The sequence below is a fragment of the Pseudorasbora parva genome, chromosome 21 (genome assembly GCF_024679245.1).
Source record: "Pseudorasbora parva isolate DD20220531a chromosome 21, ASM2467924v1, whole genome shotgun sequence".
Lineage (NCBI taxonomy): Eukaryota > Metazoa > Chordata > Actinopteri > Cypriniformes > Gobionidae > Pseudorasbora > Pseudorasbora parva.
The window spans coordinates 25463349-25486502 of NC_090192.1; the positions used below are offsets into that span (position 1 = coordinate 25463349).

Genomic DNA, 23154 nt, shown 5'->3' on the forward strand with positions numbered 1-23154 from the left:
TTTTTTTACAACACCGGCAAAGATTGTGTATTCCAGCCTGATTTCAGCTTGCGTGCAGACAGGGTTGTCAAGTTTTTACAACAAAACCCGCCAACTACTAGCCCTAAACAATAGCTTCTCGGGGGGTTCTCCGGGGGGAAAATGGCGTTTGGGGGGGTAAAATGTGTGTTATTTTGGCAAGGTTGCCTGAAAAATTCACACTCATGGGTCTATATATCACATAATAGCCACTTCAACCCGCGGACATAGAAAACAACCCGCGGGGGAAAAAACGCGGACTTGGCAACAGAGGTCAGTTGAGCCCTGTCTGTTGACATTTGACAATGCGTCGCTTCGTTGCTCTGATTGGTTGTAGGTCTATCCAATTGATGTCTTTCCTGGTTCGGTTGAAACACGCCCCATAATCACAGCCCAATGGAGCAGTTTCAGACTCATATTCTGACTAGAATTGAGCATGACCACGTCAGGCTACAAAAATGCATTTTCCCAAAGAAAAAAACACACTCAGACACAGTGTAGGCGTTTGTGCAGCGCCCCTGCTGGAGTGCATTGGTAATAACTTTATTGCAAAAATACAAGTTCACTCAACCTCAAGCATTTACAAATGAGTCCCGAAATGGAAAACCCTTGAAATGCCATTTCATCTTTGAGAAATCCACCTCCCACTGGCTACAACTCGCATTCAAAGGCTGTTAACTGTACAGACATTAATAAGTAAAGATTCAACAATTCAGCAGAAAATCATTTTCTTCCTCAGTATATAGGAAAAGAAAAAAAAATATTTGATTTTGTCCCAGTCTGACTCTTTGCTGGTAGATCAGGAGAGAGCATTTTGCATAGCATACTCATACACCACCTTTGCTACATTCTCAATCATCCTTTAAACAAAAGGAAAGATGAATAAATGACAAAAAAACAAAAAAACATATCTTTGTGTTAGAGCCAATCTTTGGTTAAGACAAAGTTAAATAAGATCTATTTCTCTTTAAGTTATATATTTTATAATAAATTGTATTTAAGCACTCACAGGCTTTTAATGAAAACAAAAAAATACATATCACAGCACAATATGATTAGAATGAAAAGTTAAATACTGCATTAATCATATTATATTGTGATCTGACATCTGTCGGTCAATATTAGATTTCCGTTAATATATATCTCACAAATCTTTTGTTTATTTGAATAACAGTATGAAAGCATTCCTTGCACAAGGCCACTTATATACTGTCCAAATCTCAGTCTAGTGAAGCTTTGCATAAGCTTCATGTATGCTATCAGGGCCAAACATTCTTCAGCTGTGTTGCTTTAAAGTAAAATCTAGAAACAATGTAGATTCTACAATATCAAATGGGATGAGACCCCTCAACTATTACAGGCCTGAAGATCCATCATGTGCCAGACTAATAACTGTGGTTTCAGTGTCACTGCAAGGTCAAATAAAAATCGAATCAAGTGAAATAAACAATAAAAAGGAAGCTTAACTTGGCATATCTCCCTGTATAAACGGGAGAACTGTCAATGGAATTAAAATAGCAGAATTTCTCCAGCTTTACACTTCTGAAGTGTACTATACTTGTCTTAATGCAGATAATAATTATTACCACTAGAATTGATTAACATTCCATAACGTCATTACGTAGTTTCTCCATTCCTCTGTATATTTCTTAAGATGTCATAGTTTTTATGTTTTTATTAACAACAAATTTATTTATTAGTGTATGTTCAGTCAAACATGTACACAGTCTTTGCCTGTAACACGAGACACAAAACAGCTGTGTGCTACAGGGAATGCCCGTATCAGAGAAGTAGGAGGAAAAAGGTTAGAAGAGACAGTCTCGTTCCATTCTCCACGCCAGGGCCGCAGATTTACATGCCTGCTCCGACAAAAAGCACCAGAGCTGAGAGATGACACCGTACAAAACATCTCTATTCACTTAGGTTAAAGTACTTAGCATCTACATGACATTAACCCACCCGCTACCGAAAAAAAGTTAGCAGGAGGGTTGGGAAAAGAAGTTCAGCAAAGCGACAACGATTTTGGGACATTGGTTTGCTGAGGATTTGCATCTGTGGGACAGGCGAGGAGGAAGGGTAAAGTGTGTTTTTTACATTACTGGTCAAACGTTTTTGAAAGAAGTCTCTTATACTCACCAATGCTACATTTATTTGGTTAAAACTAGAGTGAAAACTATGGAAGCTGTTTCCACCACAAAATAAAACATTTAAAAAGATAATTTAACATTTTTTTTTTATAACTCACAATTCTGACTTTATTTGACACTATTCTGACTTTAAACTCAGAATTGTGAGATATAAACTCACAATTATGAGTTATAAAGTCCAAAAAGACTGACTTTTTTCTCAGAATTGCGAGTTTATATCTTACAATCCTGAATGTATGTGTTTTCAGTTACATGTTATATACGGTAGTCAGAATTGTGAGATATAAACTTGCAATTGTGTTGTCTGGCTATCACCAGACCAAGCTCAATTTAAGATTGAACATTGGTCTGGGGAGTCTTCTCTGTATTTTCTACTGCACAAGAGGCGTGATAAACGAGCATAATTCAAATGACTCTGTACGCAATTGGATAGTCCTTCAACCAATCAGACCACAAGAGGCGTGATCAACGGGCAACAACTCGTCACTTCTCTGTCCGTCATCATGTTAAACCCCCCAATAGCATCCCAGGTGGATAAGCCAGTCTGTGATTGGTTCTCGCAAAAGTGTAACAAGCAGTAGAAATGAGTGTATAGGTTTCCAGAGTGAGCTGCAGGGCGAAATCAAAACGCCGGCGGATCAGGCTGGGTTTACCCAGACTAGAATTTCTGATAAAAAAGTCAGAATTATGAGAAACAAACTTGCAATTCTGACTTTACATCTCATAATTGAAAAAAGTCAGAATTGCGAGATGTAAACTCTCAATTGCGAGATATAAAGTCAGAATTGTGAGATAAAAAGTCGCAATTACTTTTTTCTGTTATTACTCTGTGGCGGAAACAAGCTTCCAAAAAAAATTAAGACAAATTTAAATAATAATGTGTGAAATATTGTCATTTGAATATAACAGTTTTCTATTTAAATATATTTTAAAAAGTTATTTATTTCTGTGATGGCAAAGCTGAATTTTCAGCAGCCAAATATCCAGTATTCAGTGTCACATGATTCTTCAGGTGTCATTCTAATATACTGATTCGCTGCTCAAGAAATAAAAAGTAGCACAAATGTCTTAACGATATTGATAAGAAACGTTTCTTGAGAAATAAATCAGCAAATTAGATTCATGAAGGATCCTGTGACACTGAAGACTGGAGTAATGATGCTGAAAATTCAGCTTTGCCATTAATGGAAAAAAAGTTAGTTTATTTATATTATTTAAGATTACTTTTTTACTGCATTTTTGAGCAAATAAATATAGCCTTAGTGAGCATAGGAGATACAAAAACATTGAAAAACTGAATTATTACAAACTTTTTACCAGTACTGTAAAAGTCAAAGAGGGAAGGTTACAATAAGCCCCTCCCCTTTTACTACCCAACACATGCACACACGCATACACACAAACACACATTTACTGTTTAGTGCAGCATGGAGGTACCGTATGATTCTCCTCTGCAGTTAATTGAATGTTGGAGTTAATTAAGTTAAGTGCTCTGGGTTGGATGGCTCACTGCAGGGGGTTCAAGTCTGGACCCCACGCTCCTATCATTGCATGCTGCAGGTCTGACCATAGGTTAGTCATACACACACACCTGAGCCCCAAAGCATCACACCATACCAGTGCTCATGGGAAAAAAAAGTTGGTATCTGTGTCTCTTTCCAGCATGCAGTGGATCGAGCTTTGGGGGCTTTTGCATGGAAAGATTTACCGACTAGAGCAAGGTAACATAAGGATATCATCCCAGAGACAATAGAGAGCGCAGGGTGACTGAGGATGGCATCAGGTCTCGGGAAGTGCTCCTTCCAGTTCTCCAAGAAACTGAGGAGGATGGGATTGGTGTGCAGAACGGTTGTCCAGAGGAACAAATGGATCTGTGGAAACCTTCCAGGACTGGAGGACCTGGTTGCGTCCAAAGCCAATTGGTTGGGACGCCTCAGCGCTGGACCGTAGTGCTTCCCACTGGAGACAGTTTGACGCCAGTCAAACACAGCCAGAAACTTGGAGAACCTCTGGAGACATCCTGCAGTGGGGTAGGATGGAGTGTGAAGGACAGGAACCAGACCAATCAAAGAAAAGAAAAAAGCAACAACAAAAGAGGAGCTCCTTCAACAGCAGTAAGGAAACGAAAATGAAGCAAATGCAGACTGTTTAGCAGGATGGCCACTGGCAGCTGGGCTCAAATGCAATGCAATGGTAAAAACGTGAATGCGGAACAAGCAGGAAATGACCCTTTGAATGGAGGATTTGTCATGGAAGTGGAAAACGAGAATAAGCTTTACCTGGGGCCTCTCTGCAAGGCCCAGGCTGCTGAGACAGAGGTGAAGATGATGGAAGGAGATGAAGATAGCTGGGTTGGAGCAGATGGAGGTCTGAATGAGACAATGGAAACTGAAGGCAACTAGGTGAGTACATGGAGCTGTGATATGGCGAAACCCCGGAGTCCCCCAGCTAAGTACACACACAAAACACATAGACATTGATATGCACAAGGCAGAGAAATCACACAAGTGCATTCAGTCAAAAGAGAGAAAAGGAGGAGGGGAGAGGGGTAAGATGGGGAGAGAGGAAAAGATGGGGAGCACAAAAGTAAGGCATGAAAAGAATCAGGGGCCTCATTTATAAAATGCACATAAGATCAGAGCTGATCCCAAGTCAAAAATGAGGAACAAATTGAGATTTATTAAAGCGATAGTTCACCCAAAAATGAGCATTCTGTCATCATTTACTCACTCTCCTGTGGTGCGACTTTCTATCTTCCTTCTATGGAACAAAAGAAGATATTTTGAAAAATGTTTTTTTTATTTCATTGTCCATACAATGTTTTGGACCCATGGACTTTCACTTTCAGAAACAAAATATCTTCATTTGTGTTCCACCGATGAAAGAAAATAAAATAGGTTTGGAATGACAAGAGGGTAAGTAAATTATGTCTGAATTTCCATTTTTTTGGTAAACTTTACTTTTAAAAGCAGAAACTGATGTGAAAATGTTTTTACACGAACGGCAAAGGAAAAGCAGCTGAACAAGCTATTTTTGTGCGTATGCACTAGTATGCCAGTGCACACTGACATGATTTTCTAATGACTTTCAGTAATGCAAGTGCAATAAGTCAGTGAGTGAATAAATGAATGAAATGAGTCTCCACGTCTACATGATATATTAATATTTAATATGCAATATCAGCATTCAATATCAATCCATGTTCTGGCCGTACTATACAATATATATATTCTTTTATATGTTCTTTTTTTTATAAACCTATATATATAATATAGGTATATATATATTTTATAATGTAGAATTGTTTGAGTATATATATATATCAAGCAAGTACACTGGTCAATAAAGTGAGATACGTTTTATTTAACATATTTAATTATGTGAGGTTTGTATAGTGATCTGAGTTATCATTTCACTGATTTTATTCATTATGTGGAATACTTAATCTTTTTTGTGCAAGTGAGATTAATAAATGCATGATCACATTTAGTCTAGAACTACAATAACCATCATGCACTTACAAAAGAGAGCTGTCAGTCGATAAATTGGAAAGCAAAGTAACTTCCATTACTTATTTGAAAAAGTAACTTGGATATTCTCAAGTTTCTTGTTTGTTCAGAAAAAAGGTGGTTCAGAACGTGGCCTTAAAAATACTGTGCATGTAAATGTGAAGAATTAATCTAAAATGAATAATAAAAATGTATCACTGACAGGATAATGAACTGAATATGTACAGTATGGGCAGGAAACAAGATTCTAGCACGGTGGACCAAACAAACCAAATTGGATGCATTACCTTTTTCATATCGCTCTTAATGCATACTGTTTTAAAATGATTAGTAAAGCAAGATAGACATTTTTAAAGTATATAGAAATGATTTAACATTTGAAAAGATTATTACATGCATGTCTTTATAAATGGGACACCAGGCCTCTTTTCAAATGTAGTGAAGTTACAGCATATGGACACAGGATGGCAGTATGACCCAGTAAGACAATGAGAAGTTGTACATATGTTTGTGAGTGTCCTTATGTGTGTCGGTGCACGTGGATGTCATGTGACAATTCCAGTTATGCATTCATATATTTCTTGTATACATTACATATTAGAAATGAATGAATGCCAAAACATGTAGTGTGTAAAGCAAGTAAATGTAAAAAAAGAGTGCACATAAAATGACCTGAAGCTCAGCAGTGATTGGCAAGGGACAAGCAGCACACACTGATCAGGCTAAGGTGGCAGTAGCTGAGTGTTAGTACTCTCCTGCATAGGTGACAGCGCTCTTATCAGGTTTCCAGGCTAGATATCTGATCCCTCACCCTCTTTTGGCCCCTCTACCATACCTTGCCAGTCGCTAGCCCCACTATTTCACTCACATTTTAGTCATTAGTTAGCTTCACAGATTAAATAAGCCAGTCAGAGTTTCTTTTATTCTTATTCATGTGTGGGACACTTACGAAGCTTCGGGAGACGGCAAGGCGGTTCTGGCGTCTCCCTATCACAGTTCCACTCAGGCTGCGAGCAATACGGCGCAGGTGATCTGCATCATACTGGTCTTCATCTCCTAACTGCAGCTCTTGATGGGCCACTGACAGAGACTACAGAGAACAAAGAGTCACTGCAGCAAAAAAAAAAGAAAGTCTGGATGAAACCAGACACAACATCCAAACAACATCAACATGTGCTAACAGATTGTGTGCTGTATGAAAAACAGACTCAGAAGTAGAGAGAAACTAGACATAACAAAAACAAAGCAGAGACCGCAATCCCTCATTAAAGAATCAGCAAATAATAAACAAAAGATTATTTAGACTACTGTTTAGTAGCATCTGATGGGATGCGATCTGTGTTGCAGATGCCAGCACGTTAAATATGTAGACCTGTCTCTGTGATCTAGTGTTTTGGCTGGAAATTACATCAGCAACAAGAGATAGTTGTGTATGTAAAAAAGACCATAAATTAAAAAATCGTATAGTGTGGGGACAGCAGTAGTTTCAGAAATTAGAGACTTGTCCACAAGTCTGCAAGATAAAACATGATACTCCTAGCCTAGAAATCTAGACGCACCCTAGCGGCAGCAAATTTAATTTGCCCGCAAGTGTCGTCTAGGAACTCTAAATACCATTCTGAGCTGTGTTCCTCAAAATCTGGACGGCCCAATCACATCGTGTATAGAGTCGGCGGGCGGGGCCATAATGACGACGGCCGAGTTGCGTTTGCGTGCTTCTAGTTAACACAGAAACTGACGAACGGCGGCGGTCTTTCGAATCAACTTTGACCGCGACTCTGGAAGACTTGGAGTTAAGCTTTTCTCTGAGAAAAGAACAAAGAGCGGCACTGAAGTCATTCTTAAAAAGGGAAGATGTGTTCGGAGTTTAGCCGACCGGATACGGCGAATGTTTAATCTGTCATCTAGGTCTGCTTCACGTTGCTCTGGTTGGTGTAGCGCTATCCTATCGCATGCAGAGGGAGTTTGAAAGACAACCGTTTATCCTGCCCCTCGGATTGAGCCCTGTCTATGGTGAGTTTCCAGACCAAACATCTTGATGTGGGTCTGGCTTGTCAGGCTATAATACTCCATGATAAATGAAAAAATACAGGGAAAGAAAATACCCATAATTTGACAAATTAGACCTACAGACCCTCATTTCTTACCATGTTCATGTATCCAGTAGGGCTGCTACAACCTGGTGGTCCATAAGCGGTTCTCTCAAGTTCAGCCGTAGGAGTCCGAGAACGTCCAACTCCAGTGAGCAGCTTTCGTGCAGCAGGAGGTACTGTCCAAAAAAATCAAGGCAACATGCTTCAGTTTGTGCTTCAATTATGTAAACAGTCTAAAAAGTTGTAAAATTGAAAACGGCAGATAAATAACGTGTTTGTCTCCCAATAGAAAGAATCGACTCTGAACCACCTAAAAGAGTGATCAGAAATTCTAGTCTCACTTCCGTGACCTGCATATGTAATACATTTGCATAATGCTCACCTATGGTCTTTATTGGCTGCCTGCGAACAATGTCCACTTTGACCCGCCCTCAAACACTAGCTGGTTTGTATGGAAGCCCGTTTCAGAGTAATTGCGACTTTTATCTCAGAATTCTGACTTTTTTTCCCCTCACAATTGCGAGTTGTAAAGTCAGAATTCTGAGATATAAACTTACAATTACGTGATATAACGTCAAAATTCTGACTAAGAAAAAAAGTCTGAATTGTGAATTTATATCACGCAATTGCGAGTTTATATCTCAGAATTCTGACTTTACAACTCGCAATTGTGAGAAAAAAGTCAGAAAAAATGAGCAATTACTCTTTTTATTTTTTATTTAGTGGCGGAAACGGGTTTCCATAGGTTTGTGTTGTGTACATGTCGAGAAGACCCTGTTTTCTGCTAAAAAATTTCACATTTTTAACATTTTCTTTGTAAACCATCCAAGGACATGGATGTGAAGAGTGACTGTTTAAAATTACCACAGCAGAATAGCCTTTTGATGATTGCTTCTCAATGGGATTTAAAAAAATGTATCCATTAAAGATGGAATAGTAACCACTTTATTTGGAACAACTTGCTCTTCAGAATTACAAACTGTAGGTATGATTCATTTTTGATGTATATATTATATTATAATATAATTATTATGTATTTTTGTGTATATTATTATACATTATTGTGTAGGTCTCCGGCTAACCGACTAACTCACATTATTACCGTCTTACCGAATTAATTGTGCTAATCAGCTGTGGCCCACTGTTACCTGTGTCTATTATTGCAAATTGTTTGTTGTTCTTACTACTTTGTGTAAAGATAAAGGATGGAGAAAGATTTCTTTCACAAACTTTAATGTTACAGCTATGCTAATGTATATACTGTTATTGATACAGTTAATGATACAGTTCCCACATGTGCACCACAATACATTAGAAATATACACATTGGTTTGTTAATGGGCATACACTTGTTAATGCTGAATTATAGTTGCAGCATCTCATAATGTACGTCAAACTGAGTAGCGCATCACTGAGAAACATTCTGCTGAAGTTGTCCTTGCGATGGAGGTTCGGGTTGAATATCTAGTTCTTCCAATGTTTCATCATCGGACTCACAATCGGATTGATACGGTAAAATTGATGCCATCTTTACTGTCTTTACAGTGTGTACAATCGCTGAACTTTAGGCAGCCTCCAGAGATGAAATTCAGTTATGGTAATGGGTCTTTAGTTTTTGACACGCGCTGTGGGAGGGATTTAGAGACACTGAATCTTCGGATGGGTCCTTTGAGAATAACTGAAAAATGTATTGATGTGCAAAAAATAATATATATAATATATATATATATATATATATTTTTTTTTTTTTACGTTTTTTGACCTTTGTTAAAACAATAGGATCCTTTAAAATAACATAATAGGGACACTTTAAAATATTAATAATCATGAACAAAATCTTTATAGATATGATTTTTCATAGAGTTACAGTATTAACTTGTCTGTTCAAGTTTGCATGACTACCTGGCATCCATTGCATGTATACAAGTGCGACAAAGGCAAACTACAGCTGCAGTGCAGTAAGATTTTAATCAAACTAAATAATTTACATACATCATTACATTTAAAATGATAAACTATTGCTTTATTGTACGGTCACATTAGTGAAATCTCACGGGAAAAAAGGTCCATCGCTTGCACAGAAGTCCTGTTCAAACCAAGCAGCTTTCTCTTGGTCGGTGTCACAAATTCAGATGACAAATTTCAAACTGTGAAATCTACATGAGGAAATCTTTCACCCACACACGAAATTCCTGTTTGCACAGATTCTTATTAAAAGGACTTGACTTTGCCCACCAAAATACACTGAACAATAATAAATGTGACCGCACCTTTAGTCCGTCCGAGACTGAACTTTTAAAGTGCATGCAAATGTACTTAGTTTAAGAAAATCTAATAAGATATTTACCTTGTCTCCCAACAGCAGGTGAGCTGGTACCACGCAGGGCTCGGCCAGGACCCGGGCCAGCCTGGAGACTGGCCTGGTAGAGTGAGTCCAATTCAGAGAGTTCCTGGTCTTCAGCCTCTGTGGGTTCCAGCTCCATGCTTTGGAAGTTTGAGTGCTTAGAGATGTTCTTCTTCCTGGTGCTAATGGGACTGTGAGGAGCAAGGTGTCTTCCAGGTGTGTGTTGATAGAGGGCGGTTCCTGTCCGCTGGTTCTGGTCAGGTGGTGTGTCGTAGGGGGTAACGACAGCATCAGGGCGGTCAAGACTCCAAGAGGACCAATGACGGGCAGCAACAGGAGGGGTCAGTTTGGTGCATGGTGGAGAAGACGCAGACAGAGGCTGCCATATGGGGGCTCGTCTGGGCATTGGCCCCTTCTCCTCAACCGGGGCAAGTGGTGGACTAGTGGCCATGCTGGATTGGGGTGTCCGGTCTGGACAATCTGCAGTGCCCTGCCACAAAGGAGGATTTGGAGATTGAGAGTACGAAGCTTGAGGGTGCTGACAGCTGGAGACCTCTTCGTCCTCTCCCAAAACACCCCAGAAGTCAAGGGGCAAAGAAGGTAGAGATATGGCCAGGTGCTTGCGTATGGGCATGATCCGAATGCCTGATGCTTGGAGAACATCTGATAACCTGATGCCACCCCATTCCTCCTTATTCTGGGTTGACCAATTGCTGCATTCATCTGGGATTTGGGGGTGCGCCTGAGAAGAAGCAGGCCGAGGATTGAGCGATGGGTGGCTAGAGGACTGAGATGGGGATTTTTTACAAGAAGAGGGTGATTTCAAGTGTTGAGGAGAGGGTGGGCCAAGAACAGAAACCTGATTGGTCTCCCAGACCTCTTCCTGATTGTCTGTCAACAATACTTGGACCGGGCTAGGGTGTTCACTGCAGAGGCAAGAAGAGTGAGAGAAGGATTTTGGTAAGACAACCGCTGAAAAAAAGAGAGCACGGTTATCATGTAAAATCAGTAGTAATCAATCACTAATTACATTATTGGCATAATTAAAAATTTAAGTTAAAAATATTTAACATGAAAACAAGTTTTTAGTTTTAGTTGAAGCGTTAAAATGACTAAAATTGAAATAAACTGAAATTGAATTGAAAATATAAATATTATTAAAGTATATATCATTGTAATAAAATAACAATGCTTCATACTTTTGTATTATGTGAGCTGAGGTGGTTGTTTTTGTCAGTAAACCACCCTATATTATGTTGAAGGACAACTTTGTTTGTACCCTTTTAATGATATCCTTGTGCATAAAAATGCACTGTGCATATGCTGAAAGGTTTGACATTTTTATAGATACTGTCACATAAAATGCACATTCACATCTAAGATATATTTTATAGTACCAGGAGTATGCATTATGTATTCATTCATAGAGGCAAACAAAACAAAATAAGGCACACACAATTTTAAATGGTAATTTGAACAAAACAATACTCAGTCATTCATTCAAAAATATGAATTTATGTCAATGCCCCTTCCTACCTGAAAATGGCTTTTTTTTGGCATGAAAACCATTCTAATACATTTTCTAACTTGGAAAGGTTACGATGATGCCAAGGACCAAATTAAAGGAGACCTGTGTCCTTCACACCAGTATTCCTGAGCCACTTCTCATTGAATGTGCACACACACACACACACACACACACACACACACACACACACACACACACACACAGTCCCCATGTGCTTTCCACAGCTGACGCACTACGCGACCTTGACATCATTTTCATAGAGTCGTCGTATAAAACAGAGTTACAACAGCCATAAATACGCCCAAAAGCTCCCCAGAAGTGGAGAGCGTGGGAATGAGAGCTGGCTTTGCTCCAGAAGGGAAACCTGCTCACTATCTGCATTCACCTCTAATAAAGCAGAGCAGAGCATTTATCAGAATACCATCAATCCTCCTCCATCTCCACTGGCCCTCAGTGACCCGCAGATGACCCGTGTGATAGATTCATGTTCAGATAAATCTTTATCTAATACCAGTAAAAAGCCTTTGAAAGATCTGAACACACATTTGTTCACACATTGTGTTTAATCCAGGGGCGTAGCCATCTTTTCAGAAGTGAGGGGGACAGAAATGTCGTAATACCATTTTTTTTTTTTTTTTGGACCAATATAATTTATCGCATCTCTTGCTTTTAATTGGGCAAGATATCAAATACACTGCTGAACAATAACCAATAATTAATATCTATAATATTATTCTCCTATTCTCCTTTTTTTTGTGTGCCAATTTTATGATTGGTTTATATACTACAAACACTTCTGCATTAAGACTCCATAGATTTTATGCAATGTAAAAATATATATATATATTCTGATGTAACTCATCTGTTCTCTATGTGAATATATAGTAAAATGTAATTTATTCCTGTGATCAAAGCTGAATTTATCATCATTACTCCAGTCTTCAGTGATCCTTCACTAATCATTCCCATATGAGGATCTGATGATCAACACACATTTAGGATTATTATCAGTTGTGCTGCCCATGGTGATGCTTAATTTTCTAAACATTTGTGGTAAAATTAAAAGAGAGAAATTAATACTTTTATTGATCAGACATGCATTAAATTGATCACAAGTGATATTTTTAATATTACAAATTAGATAATTTATTTAATAAATGCAAATAAATGCTGTCCATTGAACTTTCTATTCATTAAAGAATCCTGAAAAATAACATGTAGGCTATCATGGTTTCCACAACATTTTGGGAACTGTTTTCAACACAGATAATAATCATAAATGTTTCTTGATTATGAAATCCTCATCTGAGAATGATTAGTGACGGATCATGTGACACTGAAGACTGGAGTAATGATGATAAATTCAGCTTTGATCACAGGAATAAATTACTATATATTCACATAGGGAAAAAAAGCGGTTTTAATTTGTAATAATGTTCAAAATATTACTGTTTTAACTATTTTCGATTACATAAATGCAGCCGTGGTGAGCAGAATACTAAACATTAAAAAAGCTGCATTATTCATGATACTTTATTGTCAATAAATAGGCTACATTGAGATGACTTAAAAAACACACATAAAGCATATATTGTCGCACTCGTCTGATTGTCGTCGTCACGTTTCATCACTCATAACGATTGTTTTCCTTCAGCTGCAGCTCCAGCTTGACAGGGTATTACGAACCCACTTTTGGACTTTCTGTGAGAGCGCACTCCTCATATTAAGATTCGGAAAAAATTACAGGTCATGCATAGATAATTTTTTGTCTCTGAATTTAAATCTTGATGTATTCACATTGGTTTCTATGTAAATACACTTGCCCCTGACCTCAAGAAGCGCGCTATCAACCGAGTTTAGAGAAGGCTGTCGTTAGCGTCTCTGTTAACTTGTCCGCCCCCACACAGAGTAACACCGGTTCGAATCCCGCTCGGAGCGGGTCGACTAGGATCGGTGAGACCCAGTAAAAGTGCGGGGGACGAAAATACATTTTATTAAAAGTGAGGGGGACACGTCCCCCCCGTAATCTACGCCCATGGTTTAATCCTTTGTGCAGTTGCTTCAGTATGCACAGGCAACCCTGAACCTTGAGTACCTATAGAGTAGTAATGCATCCTTCATATCTCCGAAAAGTCTTTAGTTTTATTATATTTATAATAGAAATATAGGCTGTACCGAGTCTTTCCGGAAAAAAACGAGCGCCTAGAGGCGTATCGTGTGGGCGGAGCTAAAGAATGACGAGTGCGCACAAAGCGGTGACGTCCTCAAGCGTGGAGAAACCCATGGCTATCGATCAGATTCAGCTAATACAGATATGATCCAGAATCAGATTCGGAGGCTGAAATAAATTGAACAGGAGAAACAGCAACAGCAGGACGTCCGTCTCTGTGGTATGTGTATTTAGTGGCCTGTCAAAATTTGCGTTTGTTTACTCGCAGTTTATGAGGACATGATTTGGGTTTATGGACTATTGTATGTGACTAAACCTTAGCAGTAGCAAGCAAAACGGTTTTACACGTCAGACTAGTGTAACGTTATACATAGAACAACAATGGAGTAACCGTCAGAGACAGTGCATTTGAATGACGAAGCACGCGATCGTGTCGTTTACTGATGTTTACTCACGCGACGATAGCCAACAGCAGAGACATTTGAAGCAGTTTTACTCACCGGCTGCTCCCAAAGCAGGACCGAACCTTAATCGCTGGGACCGCTCCGTCAAAAACACACTTATTTGGTATGATTTGGTGAAGTCCTGTGACAGCAGTGACCATGGAGATCCACTTTGCGACGCGACTGAAGCGATGTTGTGAAGCTTCCCGTCATTTCTGCGTTCAAATCGGTTCAAATGCAGCGCTGCCTTCCCGGAATGCTGTGCTGAAGCGTTGAAGTCGCTTGATGTCACCCATAGGAATAAAGTGGAGCGCGGCACGGACTATAACGACATAAGTGTTCACGGACGACTGGATCTGCAGCTGAGCGAGTGTTTATGGGCGTGCATTTCCTCTCTCGCTCTAGTCACGCACGCACGCACCCTGCCGGGAGAAGAGCCCGTACGGCCCATACAAGGACCTTCCGCTCTATCGACGTCAAGCCGACCCATACTCGAAAAAAACACAGAAATACCCCATCAAACGTCCAACATTAGTTTTTGAAACTTTGTCTATGTTTAGGATGGGAATCCAAGACTTTAACAGTGTAAAAAGCTCAGTATGCATGAAACAGCATCCCCCCCCCCCCCAATAAGCTGTGTATGACAGTCTCAAGCATGCAAGCCTAGACAAACTTTTATCCTTTAGATGTGCTTTTTCCTAATTTAAGGCAAAAACCCCTTCAATAGCATTAAACCAGAAATGTGTTCTTAACTTATTTATATTTTTTAATTGACCATTATTACAATTACTCACATGTAACCTAAGGGTGTACTCACACTAGGCTGTGCCCGAGCACAACTGACCCCCAAAGTCTGATTCCGAAACAGCTAATACTTGTATGCGCTAGTCATCATTACGAGAGCAAACATCTTCTATTACAACTTGGATACTACACATTTAGAGTATATTTAGGGTTATAACTGGTCTGGTACTCACATTATTGACAAACAGTCATTGTAGTTTCCGAGTAAAGCTGCAAATTCCTTCATCAAAGTCAAAGTCAATAACAATCCGTGCTTGGGCTTGGTACAATGCAACCGTGCCCAGTGTGAGTGTACCCTAAAAACTATCAATACTGTGGGAGAGAAACAAATTCTAAATAGCTTAATCTCAAATTGAATTGGTTAGAGAAACTACAGAATCTTATTTAATAACAATATTATTATTTATTTTATAATTTTTTAAGGCTGGTTTGATTATAAGACTTTTAATGAAAAAGTAAAGATTGTTTAAAGGGCCATGAAACCCTAAACTAAATGTTCTGAGATTTTAACAGAAGTATGTGTGTTGAACATCATGGAAGACAATGTTACCATCTGTTAGTTTTAAATGTGGGAGAAAACTAGTTCATTTTAAACCTTTTAGCTCTATTTTCAACTTCCTGGTTTAAAATCGTCTTCATGTCAACGTCAGGCTGTGACGCTTTCTTGTACTACAGTACAGCGATGACTCATCGGTGTCTCATAATTGTTCATGAGACTGCGTGTCTTTATCTCATGAGAAGACACGTTGCTTAATTAATGACAGCACTCGCTTAATTATTCATGACAGCAAGCGTTGATAGGCATTTTCCTCTGACTGGCGCTTCAAACTGTGAGATAGCATACCGAGTCTTCACACAAATGCGATTCATCCACACTCCTCACGACCATTTAACTGACCAAACGGTATATAAAACACAACAAAAAAGCCTCAAAAGTTATCAAAGTTATGCAACAGCGTGTTCAAATATATTTCGATGCAGAGACCAAATTGCGAATGGCTGTGCATTTAATTGTGCATTGAATTATAGCTGTCACATGATATATGTATTTGTGTAACGTGAGCTTACAAAACAGTAATGTGTACGTTGTTTTGCTTGTAACTTAATGGTAATTTGCAGCATGCATTTGTGGGAAGCTTTGATGCTTTTAATGAAAGAGAAATAAGAGTGAAATTATTCAGAAATAATGTCTGAATCGGAATTTATTGATTTGCTATCAGTCTCCCCTCGTCCACTCTGCCACTGAACCACGCCCACTTTAATAGCAATTTTCAAAACTGTGGTGAGAACGGACTGCAGCTGAAACTGGGGGTTTCATGACCCTTTAATTGCTGTGGAGAAGCACAATATGACTAAAGTACACTGTTGCAGAAAAAAATAAAATAATAGTAATAATCCCAGTATTGCCTGTAACCTGCTTACAGCAATTACCCTGGGATACCCCTGGTTGGAATCACTGATTTAGAAATGGAGAAAAGCGGTATGAGGGTATGGGTGGTTCCTGACGGCCGCTGCATGCCCTAGAGTGGTTATAGAGGCAACTGAACTGGGAGAAGTTCGGTACAGAAGTAAACATCCCTGATTAATGTGCTAGAGGGCTCATTTACTGTAAATACTTCCTCAAGCACTACATTGGGTAATTACCCAAGGGGCTTTGGCCAGGTCAGGCCATTCATCACATCAACGCCTTTAATCAATGGAGGGGAAAGAGAAAGCAGGGAACAAGAAAAAACAAATGCAGTAAAACAACCGCATTCCGTGGGACACACTGCAGCAGTCCCCGTTGCATTGTTCTGAAAGGTTACTTTATTAGTAAAGTGGCATGCCATGTAATATCGGTGGTTATTTATTTGCCTAATTTGGGGTTTGCCAATAACTCAGCCAAATGCCTTCCACTTCTAATACCTTTTGCTTATCAGGAATCTTTAACATCCGTCCTAGTCTGTACATGTACTTGTGATTTTAAATTAAAAATGAACCTCTAAAAGCTTCAGCATCTTTGTGAGAGTTAAATATCAACTTGCATTCAGACAAACTGATCAGTTAGATAATGCCTGCAAGTTAAACGTAAAAGATTACACTGCACCACAATGACAGACATAAAACAGAAATACAAAGAGAAAACACACAGCCTTTTCTCATCACCACGTAACAAAAGTCCAACTCACTGTAATTTTTCCTAAATAAAAAAATGCACAGACACTAAGGTTGAGTTTACGACCAAAACATTTTCTTCGTTATGACACAGCTTTGGTACCTCAGTATCAATACTCCCATACAAACAGATGTTAGGTACACTATTGTATTATGTATTATGACAGATTTTCCTTTCATTTAACTAGAATATTTACCAATAACTAAAATATAAATGAAATATAGTCCATTTGTCATGGAATTAATGAACAACTAAATAACATATCTTATGACCATATGAATTATTATTATTTTAAATATACTCTTATTAAATCAAAATATTCCAGTAATATGTATCACATTTAAGCAAAATAACAGCTATATACTTTACTTAAATTGATTGTATATACAAATATAAATATTGACCAAGGAATCCACATAAAATATCTTAAAGTGCACCCATTTCCTCTCAGTCTTAAGATTGAGATGATCTCTGCAATACATTATTGTTTACAATACTAATGATTTATTATAATTGATTTATAAATTCCATGATCAATACATTTAATTTTGATTCTTAAATCATGGAACAATGCTTTTTTTTACCCTTATACAGCAACACTTTTATGTTTCAATTCCCATAAATCATGTTTGTATGCTGGTATTGTACTGTTTTTTTTGTTTTGTTTTTTTTTGCTGATTTTGTATCACTATATCGCACAACCCTAATAGACCCAGGGGTCTGAGAGTGCTGAACTGAACAAGCGTATAAGTTGGACACACAGGGTGACAGTACAGGTACCTGGTGGGCCCCTGTGGGCGGCTGGGCTCCTGCTGCTGCTCTTGCTCTTGCTGCATGCGCTGCTGTAGGCCCCGCGCTCTCCTCATGCATTTTTGCAGCTTGGCGTCAGCAGCCATAGTCCTGCTATGAGTGTTAGCACTGCCCTCATGCATGGAAAATCTTAGTTTAGCTATAATGCAAAAGAACAACAAAAAGGGAAAGGAAAGAAGAGCAGAAGAAAAGAAAATGCAGAAAAGGAAGAGCTGAGTTATGAGGGGCCGGCATGCGGACAATTTCTTTGTTATACAAACGTCAAAGTAGTGAAATAGAAAGAAAGAGGAAAGGGTGATGGTGGGATATATTCCACCTTTCACCCAAGAGTGAGGCTGTGTTCAATAGGCAAAGCTTTGCACGCTGGCTCATCACACAGTTGATTGCATGTAATGCGTTCATAACTGTAGCTTTCAACAGAAACGTCATGCCCATTTTAAAAGTAAAACATTGAAATAAAAACTATTTTAGAATAAAAAAACAGGTAGATAAAGTGTTGTGGCAGAAATCATCTGTCTAAACAATTCATCTTTTCTACATTTGGTCAGTCCAATCGACTTGTATGTCATGTTGCTCAGAACATTTAAAGGGGTGGTTGCATGCGATTTCACTTTTTTAACTTGAGTTAGTGTGTAATGTTGCTGCTTGAGCATAAACGGTATCGGCAAAGTTACAGCACTGAAAGTTCTGAAACAGAGATATTGTCTTTTAAAGTTATGGCAGGTTACTGCCAACAAAAACAGCCGCTTTGGTCTACAACGAGCTTCTTCCCGGGTTGGTGACTTGCTTATGCTAGTCACTGCAGATGTGATTTCTGCCCGTAATGGTAACCGCATCCGACCCGTTTTCCGACATGGAGCACTAATTAAAATCCACACCCGACCCGCTTAAAATAGAACCGACACCCGTACCCGAAAAAGCATATAACATTATATAGGCCTACACATTTATTGCCAGGTTACTTGTGAGACACATTATTTTCAATTGCCGTTTCAGCAAAATTTACGAGTCGACCCGTCGGGTACCCGAACCCGTGCAGGACTCTGGCATGGCGTTTCAGGACAACCTGTGTTTTGCACTTCAGCCAATAAAAATACATGAAACTACATTTGGCCATCTAACCAATCTAAGACCATTGTGTTTTTCGGAGGGATGAGCTTCATAGAAGCAGGAAGCAAACGAGCCATTCAAAGGACAGTGGAGACAGCAGTGTGGAATAAAGGTCAAATATAAGAAAAATACAGTGTTTAAAAAAAAAAGAAGGATTAAGACATGCTATACTGCGCCCCATAAACACAACCAAGCCTAGAACAAAACCACGGAACCACCCCTTTAAACATACATTTTAAATATGTATATACACCGATCAGGCGATTTAAAAAAATAAAAATAAAATATATATATATATTTTTTTTTTTTCTCTCTGATATTTAATATTTTACATTTATTATAATATTTTTTATTTAGTTTTTATATATTATTTAAATAATAATTTTCAGTAACAAATTGGTGCATGACGCCTCTGAGTTTCATAATTTTCACAATTTTGTTTTAAAAACACATTGCCTGCTGTTATGCAGTGGTTTGCTTACTGAACATACCCATAATGAGTGACATAAACAGAGTTCAGATAGATCATAATATGGAGAAGCACTGGGCTGCTCTGCTGAATGACAAGAGAGAAACCAATGACTGTGTTTGAGCTTTTAAGCCCTCGTTCACAATGTGTACTAAACAACATGTTGAGATCCATCACACTGATTAAATGTTAATTGCATTCCCAAAATGAGTTTGCATTAGGTAACAGTTGATTTGGTTGCTCTCCTGTCTGGGGCTGTTATATGGAAAACTGCATGTGAGGTTAGTGTTGCTATGGTTTCCTAGAAGCTGTTTCGTTTAAGTCTGGTTTAGCATTAATTCTGCCTATCATAAAAATGCTATTTTCAGAACATTTACTGCTGTCAACACCAGCTGCGCCTGAGCTAGCTTTAACTGCTGCTGACGTGCATCGCTTTCAATGGGTTGAAAAGGAGCCGACGCCATTCTGGGAGATGCGAAGGGGCAACGTTTTAGGATGGCACACCACTGAAGACACAGGAAGCAGGAGCGACAGCCGGGACAGGCATACAAACATGGACAAACAAAACTAATGATGGATTGCGGGGTTGTGGCAGGTGTTTCTTTCATTTGGCCAGAGGAACAGGAAACTATTCTTTTATATAGTGAAGGCATGACCTTATAGGCTGCCACTGGATCTTAGAGGCCTGTATGCGCTTTGGGCCAAATCAGCTCTGTCTCGAGTAGACAGTGAAATGGGCTGCAGGGATCTGAAGAGTGAAAATATTTACAAAAGCTCTCTTCCCTTTACATATATTAGTGTTGTGCCGCACACATACAGACATGCACACACATATACACACACTGTGAGCAAAGCGAGACAGAGATGGAGGGTTTGCCGACCTGGATAGTGGTTTGCGAGTGGTATAAATAGATTTGTGGAGAGTTTTGCATGGCTGAAATTGTTCTCTGCTCATTAATCATTCAAGCAGGTACCTGTATGCCAGCGCTTCGGACAAAAACGTTGTAGTTCCAGGTAAGCGCGAGATACACAGCCACCTTTTCTGTTTTAATTTGAAGAGTGCTGAGAGGTTTAAACAGGATTGTGTGGCAGTATCCACGCACAACGGCTCAGCAGAAATCACAATCCTATCCTTCCTCCAAAAGGGATTTATAGGGGTCAGGAATGTTATGATGGTGAATCCAGAACGGATTTTAGCTCTGTAAGCGTGTGGCTGTGGGTGAGGCCCATTCAAATAGTGATCCAAATGGATGGCTCACACACAGTGTTCAAAAGAAAAAGAAAAAAAAAAAGATTAAAATTGTTCCAGCCTCTGTCTGGCACAGGTCGAGGCTCTCAAATGGCAAAAGCCGAGCACTTTTCAATAGCACGCCACTATTATCGCGATTAAAAATCAACAGGCAGAGCCACATGCCCAGTCATCCAATCAGATTGTGAAAATCTGTGCAAATGGTGACTCAGCACCAAGAGAAAAAAAAAGGGATGCACCAAAGATTAAATTAAAATAATAAAATACAAAAATGTAAAATCAAAATGCAATTTAAAAATGAAGACTATAAAATACATATAATACAATAAATACGGATACATTTTATTGTAAAATAAAAATGTTAAAAAATAATTATATATTATACATAGTGTGTTCAATAAGCCGAATATAATTTTCATGTCAACTCAATAAATACATTCTATAGTATTTTGTCAAAATCTATTTAAAAAACAAAACACAACCAAATGTTTTGGTATGTTTAAAATACAAAGGTTTAATGGGTTAGCTCACCCAAAATTATCCTATAATTTACTCACCCTCAAGCCATTCTTTGGTGTATATGACTTTCTTCTTTGAGTCAAACACATTCGGAGTTATATTAAAAAAAATATCCTGGCTCTTCCAAGCTTTACAATAGGAGTGAATAACAATGTGTAACAAAAAAAACACATACATAACATAAAAGTAATCCATACTTTTATATTATATAATTACCGGCAGGACTTGAAAGGAACTTTTTTGCTGACCAGCCAATGTGGCTAGCGATTTTCCAAAGTTACTAGCCACTCAGCATTTTCACTGGCCACAATTTTGACATCGATACCATGGGGAAAACTGCCATTAAGTTATTTTTAATATCATCTCATAATTTAATTTGGCAACAAGTATATTAGGTGTCACTTTAAGACCTGACGCAGGGATTCATACTGTTACACATTGAGTGTTTACGTTCACTTAAAACATAATTGACTGTGTTTACGTGTATACTCGCCAAGATTGTCAGTTTAAACGCAATATACGAGAATCGAAAAATAATTCAAATAACACTCAAGTCTAGTTCCGGCTGAAGAGTGAACTCTGACCCGACGTATGACGTGAGAGTAGACGCCTCTCGTGGTTCAAACAAATAGGGCTAGGGCAACAAAGTCAAGCTCCTCCGACATTTCTCTTTAAAAAAAATCTCATTTTAAACTTCTTATAAGTGAACAGTGTTTGTTTTGCTCTATCCTCTTCTATCCAACTTCTATGTTCGTCAATATGTTATGCGTCGGGTCAGAGTTCACTCTCCTGCCGGGACTAGACTTGCGTGCAGCTGTTATCAGAAGCCCATGATTATAGTTTATAAAGTTATAAATATGGATATTTTTCTCACAAAAAAGCATCGCTTTTGCTTCAGAAGGCCTTTATTACCCCCCTGGAGCCGTATGGAATACGTTTATGATGGATGAATGTGCTTTTTTGGACTTCAAATCCAAGTTATTATTCACTCCCATTATAAAGCTTAATATAACTATAACTGTGTTTGGCTAAAAGAAGAAATTCATATAAACCTAGGATGGCTTAGTTGTGGGTGAGTAAATTATGGAATCAATTTTCATTTTTGGGTGAACTAAGCCTAAAAGTAAGTTAATTTAGGCATGTACAATTAAGCATGTACAATTTGACCAAAAATATAAATTTTAAATTCTCAAATATTAACCGCTGTAGTACCTATATATAGTGCATCCCTAGAGAGAAAATAAAAGGATTGGATGACGACAAATAATATGCCACACAAAAGCGAAAAGACCAGCACACAGAGAGACAAATAGAAGCAAACACACAGGGCACTGCAGGAAGGGAAGGCAGTACATAAATGGTGGGTTTGTGTCGTGTTGTAAGGACATGAACGTGTTTGTGAGCTGCTTTCTTATGAAATGGACCTTGAAAGTGCATATATTGGGTAAGTGAAGGTTACCCGAGCAGATAGTGTAGGAGTTGGGCGTAGCAAGCAGAGGCAGGTTAGAATTACTTACACACAGCATGGTGGGAGAGCGCCAGGGCTGTAGCTGTGTCCCCAGCTTGCTCCAGACGCAGCGACTGCTCTAAGAGAGAGTCAGCCTCCGCCAGGCAGTGCTCAAAACTGCCCCCCTTCCCTGCAATTAACACACCAAGTCCAGGCCTCTGAGAACACGCTCATACACTCACAAACACAGCTCACAGGAGCCCCTGTGTGTTCCCAGGAACACGCCACTTACAACGTTTGCACGGCTTACCGGGAATGGAGATGTCAACTGACACACAA

At 38.8% G+C, this 23154-nt stretch overlaps 1 protein-coding gene across 9 annotated transcripts in view; it reads right to left on the bottom strand.

Annotated features, from left to right (window-relative positions):
- Positions 1 to 518: 518 nt before the first annotated feature.
- The window catches only part of usp54b (ubiquitin specific peptidase 54b), a 151846-nt gene continuing 129210 nt past the window's right edge, over positions 519 to 23154 (bottom strand). For 5 of the 9 annotated variants that reach the window (XM_067430207.1, XM_067430206.1, XM_067430204.1 and 2 more), the window contains 7 exons: positions 22886 to 23005; positions 17992 to 18160; positions 10115 to 11037; positions 7822 to 7943; positions 6624 to 6764; positions 4445 to 4613; positions 519 to 4185 (listed from right to left, as the gene is read on the bottom strand). In XM_067430207.1, coding sequence (XP_067286308.1) covers positions 3743 to 4185; positions 4445 to 4613; positions 6624 to 6764; positions 7822 to 7943; positions 10115 to 11037; positions 17992 to 18160; positions 22886 to 23005 — 2087 coding nt within the window. In that variant the 3' untranslated portion in view covers positions 519 to 3742. Of the gene's footprint in view, positions 4186 to 4444; positions 4614 to 6623; positions 6785 to 7821; positions 7944 to 10114; positions 11038 to 17991; positions 18161 to 22885; positions 23006 to 23154 lie in introns of those variants that run through there. The other 4 variants (XM_067430212.1, XM_067430208.1, XM_067430210.1 and 1 more) reach the window with 3 other exon arrangements.